The 9887-nt window shown below is 48.0% G+C and overlaps 1 protein-coding gene across 1 annotated transcript; it reads right to left on the bottom strand.

Annotated features, from left to right (window-relative positions):
- Positions 1-3089: 3089 nt before the first annotated feature.
- Positions 3090-8700, bottom strand: LOC148112083 (uncharacterized). The gene is made up of 2 exons (XM_087878421.1): positions 6913-8700; positions 3090-3476 (listed from the first exon to the last, which is right to left on the bottom strand). Exons 1-2 carry the CDS (start codon positions 8236-8238, stop codon positions 3471-3473), a joined length of 1332 nt encoding a protein of 443 aa, XP_087734547.1. The 5' UTR covers positions 8239-8700; the 3' UTR covers positions 3090-3470.
- Between the last annotated feature and the right edge of the window lie 1187 nt (positions 8701-9887).

The raw sequence follows: 9887 nt of genomic DNA, 5'->3' as shown, positions 1-9887 counted from the left end.
AGCCAATGGTGGGTTGCCCCCAGTTTGCACCAGTTCTATAGAACCGGTAGTAAAACCAGTGGGAGGCTCCGCCCACCGACCCTGCTGTCACCAAAATGCTTCTGCGCATGCACAGAAGAACGCGCACGTGCGCGAACAAAGCAAGCGCGTGCATGCGGCCCTATTGTGAACCGGTAGTAAAGGTAAGTAGAACCCACCCCGGGGCAAAGCATCTGTTTTTCCTCTGCGTGCTCTGGGCCATCCCAGCTGGGCATTGTTTTAGAATGCCGTCTTCTGTGAATCAAGATCTTGCCTTTGTCGTCTTGATCGGAGGGCCAATCCGTTTCTCCTCCTCCTTCCAATCCTCCCTTTGAGGCCTCCGCCTGGGCTCCCTCCTGCCTCTCCTGCCCCTGGTTGCTGCTCAGTCGGCAGGCGCCTGGCCTCTCGCAAAGGCAGCTCGGTCTCCAAGGGCCGCATCTCCAAACAGAAGGCAGGCCGACGTCTTTTCTCAGCCTGCTGCTCTGGAATCGGTTCGTCTGCTCTGATCTCAAGCTCACCTGGGACCATCACATCCCTCAAAGGAGTAAAATATTAGAGAATAGACTCACCGCTGTTTCTGTTCCTGCTGGCAAAATTTGCAACGATTAGCTACCACAATCACTCTGGGCACAAAAATATTTCTTAAAGCTTCCAGTGCAGTCTTGTATTTATTACCCACAAGAGGGAAATTGGGAAATAGACATTATCTTTCTCTTCCAGACAGCGGAGGGATTTTTCTTGCTTCTGAAATCTCTCGATTATTAACTGCCAATAAACAGATCTCAGAAATCTGAATCTGTCTAAGGAATTGCAACTGGGAGCTTCTCTAGGGAGGTCCTGGAAAAATAACCCAGCCCTCTGTCATTGCTAATATGTGCTGCTTTCATGTACAAACAGTTGTACCATTTGTGGATTGTTTACTTCTGGGGCACAACTACCATCTGCTCTGGCATAAGGGACCCTGAGAGTAAGCGGGCCCCTTCCTCTTTCCTACGGCTCCCCCTTCCAAGCCTCTGAGAGGCAGCGCACAAAAACATCAGAATACCCTACATCCGTGATGGCGAACCTATGGCATGCGTGCCACAGGTGGCATGTAGAGCCATTTCTGCAGGCACGTGAGCCGTCGCCCTAGGTAAGCTCCACCGCACATGTGTGTGCGCCTCCCGCCGGCCAGCTGATTTTTGGGTCTCTGCCACGCATGCGGGAGACGCACATGCATGCCCATGCTGCCCCTCCCCTCCCATGGAGCCTCCGGAGCCTGTGGAGGGCAAAAAATGGGCTTACCAAAAGACTGGAAATGGGCCGTTTCTGACCTCCAGAGTCTTTAGGGAGGCCTGCTAGGCCCAAAACGGAGCCCGGGCAGGGCTCGCGCGCGCATGCGCGTGGGGGGATGTCCGGCGGAGGGGGTTGCACGCACCTATGGAGGGGGGCAGGGCAGCGCGTGGGGGATTGCGTGCACATGTGCAGGGGGCAGGGCATGGGGGGCATAGCATTATGGGTGTGGCACACGTGCGTGCTATCGCGCACACTTGCTTTTGGCACCCAAGGAAAAAAAGGTTAGCCATCACTGCCCTACAGCAATCCTCTCCCTCCCCTCTGCTATCCCCTTTGGGTGAATGTACACAACGCACAACTTGGCGCCTGAACAAACTTCTTGCCTGGCTTGGTATCACACATGGAGCCCAAAGTTTAGCACAACAGTTATTTCTTTATTTGTTAATAAATTTATTTGCTGCCTGTCTTGCTGTGGGGCTACTCTGGGGGGGCCTTACAGCAATGAAAAGGAAGGAAAGGAAAGGAGTGTAAAGAGAAATAAAATAATAAAATAAAAGAAACAATGAAAAAGAAACGGAATACTACTTCAAGTATGCTAACCAAACATGGTTAATGGGCAGCCGTTGTTTCAGGGGCATCCATCTCCCTTCAGGTGGCCTCAAGTCGTCTCCGTGAGGTACAGAAAAGCATCACAAGGACACAGCTGTGTTCATGCCACATGCAATTTGTTTCCTTGTATCTTAGACTGGGGTTTACGGTCATTTGCCGTATTATTTATTTATTTGTTATTTGCTGCCTATCTTGCCGTGGGCTACTCTAGGCGGCTTGTATGAACCTGGCCATTTTTTATAAGCCACGATTTATAATTTGGCTGCAAAACTGGCAATTTGTCAGTTAATCTCGGTGAAATGTGGTTAATGAAGCCGGGGGTTTGTTTTGTACTTTGTGTGAAACAGGCCGAGCTGGTCTGGCAGCGCATCTATTAGATTTAATGGATGAAGCACAGTAAACATTGCAAATGAGAGCAACACACATAGCCATTTGCTCTTGGCAAGATCTTGAGTGCTTGAAAGCAGGTTGCCTTTGAAAGAGAGAGCAATTTTCCAAACTTCTGTTTTATTTTTGCTTCTAAACCCTCACTTTGAAAAAGAAAAACTTCCTGTTGTTGGAAGGGACAATCAGGCTTCCCGAGCAGCTGCAGCTTGGAGTGAGGTGTCGTTTGGCAGCCAGATCAAAACTGAGAAACTCTCTTTGAGACAAAATTGTGTATTCATCTCCCTGCTTTTGAAAGTGAGTGAAAGAGAGGGTGGGATGGGGTGGGGGGAATATATGATTTGCAATTTAACTTTTCTGTAATGAGCTCCTGCTATTATATGGATTTTATAATGGCTGGTTTGCCTGGAACAGATTGTCGGTGCAACTGGTTTACAAAACAGTTCTTCGTGCAAAGCTTGCCTTTTTCTTCTTGTTTTAAATAGCAACAGCTGCTAAGGCTGATAATTATTGTATTTCATCAAAATAAACTTACCAACTCACTCCTCTTAGACTTTCCCTCTGCAGTTTTCCAGTAGAGCTACTGTAGCTGAGCTTTGTTTGCCCTTAAAAAAGCCACACATCTATCTATTTTGCACTTTGGAAGCAACAAAGCTTCACACTGAGCAGTGAGCATCTTTGAAAGTGTCAGGATAGCCTCCTTTCATTACCCAAGAAAGAAAAACCCCGACTCCATTTTCATAGAGAAAGGTGTCAGGTATGCTTCCTTCAGTATCCAGGAAAGAAAACCCCAAACTCAAGCATTTTGAAGAATTTGGTACTTTTACTGAATATGAAAAGATTAACATCCCAGTGAAAAGCTGGAAGTGATCAAAACGCGCGAAATGCATCTACTAAGCTTCTTCCCCCCCTCGTGTTTATAGTTTCTCAGCCAATCTAAAGGTCTTCCAAAGGTCAGGTGGCAACACGTCTGGCAGCGTCATCCATCAGGAATGTCAGGACAGTTGGTCGGCCATCCCCTTCTGAAATGTAGTTTCGATTTCCCCGAAGTACCCTCCTACAAAGACAAACCCCCTCCTGCTCTCTTCCCCCCCTCTGCTCCATACCTAATCCCTCCCCGTTTCTTATGGCAGCTAAAGCAGGAAAGCTGATGCTGACATTCGGCCCCTCTTGCAGAAGAGACGTTAGTCCTAATTAAAAGGAAAAAGAGAAAGAGAAACAGAATATATACAATGATCAAGGTTTATCAGGGTATTTGGCATAGAACTGTTGAACTTTCTTGGGAGCTCGGACATCCCGTTTATTTACCCATTCAGCCTGAGATAGTGGAAAATGTTTCCAGGCAATCAGATATTGGATTTTACCATGGTGTTTTCTAGAGTCCAAGATTTCCTTAACCTCAAAATGTTGCTCCCCTTCTACTAGGATGGGAATTGGAGGGTTGCTATGATCAACCCTTAGGGGAGATGAGTGTTCAGGTTTCAATAAACTAACATGAAATACAGGATGTATTCGTCTCAAAGTTTTTGGTAATTCTAATTCAACTGTCACTGGATTTATCAGTCTGATCACACGGAATGGTCCTACATACTTAGGCCCCAGCTTTTTAGACCTCTGGGTGGTTTGTAAGTATTTGGTAGACAAATAAACTTTATCCCCCACTTTGTAAATGTGAGTTGGGGACCTTTTCTTATCGGCTTGTGCCTTATGAGCTCGGTGTGCCTCATCTAATGCCTTACGAGTCACTGTCCAGGTGCTCCTTAATTGTTCTATCCAGTCTATCAAAGAGGGATTTTGAGGATCCTCTTGAGGTAACTCGGGAATGGGTACAAAATCCTGGCCTGATGCAACCTTAAAAGGGGTGAACCCGGTGCTACTATGCACAGAATTGTTATACGCCACTTCTGCAAATGGCAACAAGTCTACCCAATTGTCCTGTTGGTAATTCACGTAACATCTAAGGTATTGTTCGAGTACCCCATTGGTTCTTTCACAAGCACCATTTGTCTGAGGGTGGTGACTGGAACTCAACCCCTGTGCGGAGCCTATCAATCTTAAAAATTCTCTCCAGAAACTGGAAGTAAATTGCACACCCCTATCAGAAATTATTCTTTTAGGAGACCCATGTAGTCGGTAAATCTGTCGAATAAACAACTTTGCGAGGGTTTTTGCTGAAGGGATCTTTGAGCAAGGTATGAAATGTACTTGTTTAGAAAACAAATCAGTTACTACCCAAATGACAGTGCAGCCCTCACTGTCGGGTAAGTCCACCACAAAATCCATAGATATTTCCTTCCATGGGGCGTTCGGTCTAGCCACACTTTGCAGTAATCCAGGGGATTTTCCTGGAGGTCTTTTAGCCGAGGCACATACTGGACAACTAGCCACATATGTCTGTATGTCCTTTTTTAGTGCAGGCCACCAAAACTGTCTCTTAACAAGATGTAAAGTTTTGACAAACGCAAAGTGTCCTGCGGCTTTGGCATCATGCGCATATTTCAATACGGTTGGTCTTAATGTGGACGGAACATACAATTTCGATCCAACCCAAGCTAGTCCATCGCGAAGTGTGCATTCATTCGAGTGGAGTTTAAACCACTCGTCAACTTTTAGTGCTTCTCGTAACTTTTCGAGTAAATCCCCTGAGAGTTCTGGATCGGTTTTACTCTGCGCTCTGGTAGTGACGGGTGTTGCCAATTGCGTTAAGGGGATCATTGGTTGAACCAGTTCCTTCTTTATGCTGTTGTACTGTGGCAATCTGGAAAGTGCGTCTGCCATGAAATTTTTTCCCCCAGGAAGGTAACGTAAAGTGAAATTGAAACGCTTGAAATGTTGGGCCCAGCGTGCCTGTTTGGGTGACAATTTGCGTGGTGTTTTTAATGCTTCTAGATTCTTATGGTCAGTCCACACCTCGAAAGGATGTTTTGCCCCCTCCAAAAATTGTCTCCATGTTAACAGCGCCCATCTAACTGCAAACGCTTCCTTCTCCCATATGGCCCATCTCCTTTCTGTTTCAGATAGTTTACGGGATGTGTAAGCACAGGGTTGTAATATTCCATTCTCATTCTTTTGCAAGAGTATCGCTCCTACGGCAACGTCGCTAGCATCCGCTTGTATTACAAAAGGTTGTTCTATGTCGGGGTGTTTGAGCACAGGTTCAGCTGCAAACAGCCTTTTCAGTTTTTCGAAAGCGGCCTGACAGTCCATAGTCCATTCTAGTGGTTTCGAGGGTTTGGGTTTTATTTCCCCTTTTGTTTTGAGCAAGTTTGTAATTGGCAGTGCGATTTTTGCGAAAGAGGGGATAAATTGTCTATAAAAGTTAGCAAACCCTAAGAAACTCTGTAACTGTTTACGGGTGCGCGGTGCGGCCCATTCCATTACTGCCCGGACCTTTTCCGGGTCCATCTCTATTCCCTCATGCGATATACGATATCCAAGATAGTCGATTTTGTCTTGATGGAATTCACATTTAGAAAGTTTGGCATAGAGTTCAGCTGCTCTGAGTTTATTCAAGACCGCTCGAACCAATCTTATATGGTCGGCCATGTTGTCAGAATAAATTAGAATATCGTCCAAATAGACCAACACCCCCTTATATAGATGCTCATGCAACACTTCGTTGATCAACTGCATGAATACGGCCGGGGCCCCCTGTAGTCCAAAAGGGAGTACTCTAAATTGGAAACACCCCAGTGGGCAATTAAATGCTGTCTTCCATTCATCTCCCTCTTTTATTCTTACTCGGTAGTATGCCTCTCTTAAATCAAGTTTGGTAAAAATTTTTCCCTTTCCTAAATGGGCCAACATGTCCTTCATAAGTGGGAGGGGATAGACATTTTCCACGCAAATGGCGTTCATGTTTCTATAATCAACAACTAATCTGAAGGATCCATCTTTCTTTTCGCGGAACATTACTGGCGCTGCTACCTTGGGTTTGGCTCGTTCGATAAATCCCCGTTCTAAGTTTTTGTCAATAAAATTTCGCAATTCCTCCAATTCTCGAGGTGTCATGGGGTATATTTTTGGTTTGGGGAGCTTCACCCCTGGGAGTATTTCAATGGTGCAGTCAGTGGCCCTGTGGGGAGGCAGATTATCAGAAGCTTTTTCACTAAACACTTCCTTGAGGTCCCAATATTCCTTCGGAATTTTCTCTTCTCCCTCAATATAGTTAATGGCTACTGCGGCCCCTTCTGGTCTTATGTCGTCCCTTAGGGAGGGGCCTTCCTTTTCGGGAGGTGGTTCTGCCGTACGGATGCGCAGGACCCCCGTTTTCCAATTTACTCGTGGGTTCCATTTTCGAAGCCAGGGCAGTCCTAGAATTAGGGGCCTTTCCATGCCAGGGGCTACAATAAAGCTGAGCTTTTCTATGTGATTCCCCAAGTGTAGTTCGAGGGGTTCGGTCATAAAACTAGCTGGGCCCCCCCCTGCAATCGATCCATCTAATTGACAAAATGCAATGGGTCTTTTTAACGTTTTCAGTCTCAGTCCCATTTCCTCCACTACTTTGGGGCTAATTATGCACCTAGTGCACCCCGAGTCCAACAGGGCTAACAATTGCGCGTGAGTCCCTGTGGAGGGCACCCTTACTTCTACGGGGATGAGTAAGGGTTCTTCCGTGTGACTCACCCGTTCATCGGTGTCCGAGTCGGAGTCTGTCTCGCTGTCGTCATCGTTGGTCGGAGTTCCCAACTCACGCTGGTTCCGGGGAGTGAACTCAACGACTTCTCCTTTCAGGGCGGTGCCGCGGGTTTTGGCGGGTATTTTATCGCTTTTCTTTTGGCTGGCCCCGGTGGCTTTTGGCGGTGGTTTGGAGAGACATTCGGCCGCCCGGTGACCCTCCTTCCCACATTTGAAACAGGTGAAGGGCTTTGACTTGGGTTTGAATTCGGTCTTCCCGCCAGTCATCTTGGGCGCCCCCTTACGGTAGAGAGAGGATGACTGGTCCCCCATCCGCCTTCCTCGGAGTTCGCTCCGTTTCAGCTCGATCTCCACATCCTCAGCTACTATGTACCATCTATCCAAATCATCGGGGACCCCCATGCTCCTGCAATCTCGATATATCTCATCATTCAATCCATCCTTGAAACTCTCCAAAAGCGCCATTTCTGACCAGCCTGTCATATAAGGTGCCAGTTCACGAAACTCTTGGATATACTCTGCCACCGGCCTCCGGCCCTGCTGAATGCTCTTCATTCTGAGTCTCGCCTTTCGTTCAGCTAAATGATCTTCAAAACGTCTTCTAAGGGCCCTCATGAACTGGTTGTAATTTCTCAGCAGGAGGGAGTTGTTATTGTGGAGAACTACCATCCACTCAGCCGCCACTCCCTCTAGGGCATTCGCAACGCTTCTGACTTTAGCCGCCTCTGTTTCGTAGTCCTCCCCCCAATCTTGCATGTGGTTCCACACTTGGGTCAGGAAAAATCCCAAGGTTTTAGGATTTCCATCAAACTTTCCAGGAAGGGGGGGGATTTTTGGCTTTTTACGTCTGCGGGGGGGGGCCTGCAGGGCTGGGGTTCTCTGGCCGGCTGCATCTCTTCCTCGAGCTGCCGAAGCCTGGGATGTTCCCTCCTCAAACTCTTCCTCTCCCCCGCAGGCTGTCTCTTCTGCCTCCCCCCTGGGGTCTGCTTCCCCCTTTTCCACAGGAGTTTCAAAAGACTCACGGTTTTTTCTGCTTTCTTCCACATCACGGATAAGCTGCAAGGCTTGATCTATCATGAGACGTTCCTTCTGCTGTTGCATCCACACTGCCTCCCTTTTCCGGGGTCTGGAAGTCGTCACTCCCCGGGGATTCTCTCCCCAGTCCGGCAGTCTGCCCACACCCTTGGACCATCTAGCTTCCTCCGGTTCCAAACGGAGTTTTTCCAGCCATTCTGCAGTTTCTCTTTCCGACTGGAGGGCGGTTGAACTTGCTGCCCCCATCTTCCCTTCGTCATCACTCCCACGATCTGACATACTTTGGATTTTCAGTCCCCTCGGGTTTTGTCCGGGATGACTGAGATGACTTCCAGCTTAATGTCAGGTATGCTTCCTTCAGTATCCAGGAAAGAAAACCCCAAACTCAAGCATTTTGAAGAATTTGGTACTTTTACTGAATATGAAAAGATTAACATCCCAGTGAAAAGCTGGAAGTGATCAAAACGCGCGAAATGCATCTACTAAGCTTCTTCCCCCCCTCGTGTTTATAGTTTCTCAGCCAATCTAAAGGTCTTCCAAAGGTCAGGTGGCAACACGTCTGGCAGCGTCATCCATCAGGAATGTCAGGACAGTTGGTCGGCCATCCCCTTCTGAAATGTAGTTTCGATTTCCCCGAAGTACCCTCCTACAAAGACAAACCCCCTCCTGCTCTCTTCCCCCCCTCTGCTCCATACCTAATCCCTCCCCGTTTCTTATGGCAGCTAAAGCAGGAAAGCTGATGCTGACAAAAGGTATCTTTTACTGGGTACGAACTGAATGCAGTCAAAGAAAAGCAAGGTCTGAAGCAAAGGCGCGAAAACTACATATAGAAAGCATCCCCCCCCCATCTGTCTAGCATCCATCATCCAATCCAGAAATTCCCCAGGGATCATGTGGGTGCCATGTCTGGTGGTGCCATCCTCCGGCTCTGCCAGGGCTGTTGACCTTGAACTGTATCAACTTCAAAGAAGACGCTGAAGCAAAGTTTTCTCCCTTCTTCTTCTCCAGCTCTCTTCCCCCTCCCTCAAGAATCCCAATAGCTCCCCCCTCCCCCCGTTTCATGGCAGCCGAGCAATAAGCAATGAAAGAGCGGAGGCTGACAGAAAGATTCTGGGGAAGGTTGGCTAGAAAGAGGGGGCAGAGGAAGCCATGATGGGCTCTGTGCTGGGGAGGGGGCCTTGTGGGTGATGGCCGGGCATGAGATGCTGTGCGTGGATGCCAGAGCTCTTGGGGGTGGGGGCATCTGCCTCAGCCCTGCATCCCTCCGCCCCTCCCCTCACTGCACAAAGAGACCTCTCAGCATTTTGATAGGACGTGGTGCAGCCTGCCCAAGGTGGCGGCTGAGGAGATCAAAAAAGTTCAAGATGGCAGGTGGGAGAGCGTGAACATAGCCCCGCCCACTTTTGGGCATGCATTGCATGTGTGACGTGCAAAAAAGGGGCAAGTCTTTAACTGCATAGTTGCAGCCCTCATCCTCCCCCCACTGAAGATGTCACGGCAGCCGTTGTCTCCTCCTGTTGGAAATGAATTCAACCAACAAGCATGGATCGATGAAACAAAGAGATTTTATTAAAAGAAAATAATAAAAGCTATTTTGCAAAATAGGGTGGGTATATCCCAGCAGATCTCAACAGAGGAGTTTGAGCCAGGAAGCCACACCTAAAGTTTCAAAAGCATTACATTTTATAGTTCCCTATCCTGACGGCCCATTTCCCTCCTCCTTTGGACTTATTGGACAGGTCCTCCGGGGTTTCAGCTAATCCAAGATGCCTCAAAGGAATACATTATCTCTCTCTTTGTTTTCTCAGATTACTTTCTCTTCAGCACCTCCCGTACCTCTTCGTACCTGTCCATTACACATCTACATAGCATCTCTCAGTTTTAAGGAATGTCTCCGTGCACCCTCAGCAGGCCCCTCTCTTATGCCA

The sequence above is a fragment of the Pantherophis guttatus genome, chromosome 14 (assembly GCF_059756535.1).
Source record: "Pantherophis guttatus breed Tessera chromosome 14, ASM5975653v1, whole genome shotgun sequence".
Taxonomy (NCBI): Eukaryota; Metazoa; Chordata; class Lepidosauria; order Squamata; family Colubridae; genus Pantherophis; species Pantherophis guttatus.
This window is presented reverse-complemented; position numbering and strand designations above follow the sequence as displayed.

Excerpts from the sequence above, each read along its gene's own strand:
- LOC148112083 (XM_087878421.1), bottom strand. The coding sequence starts at position 8,238 with ATGTCAGATCGTGGGAGTGATGACGAAGGGAAGATGGGGGCAGCAAGT.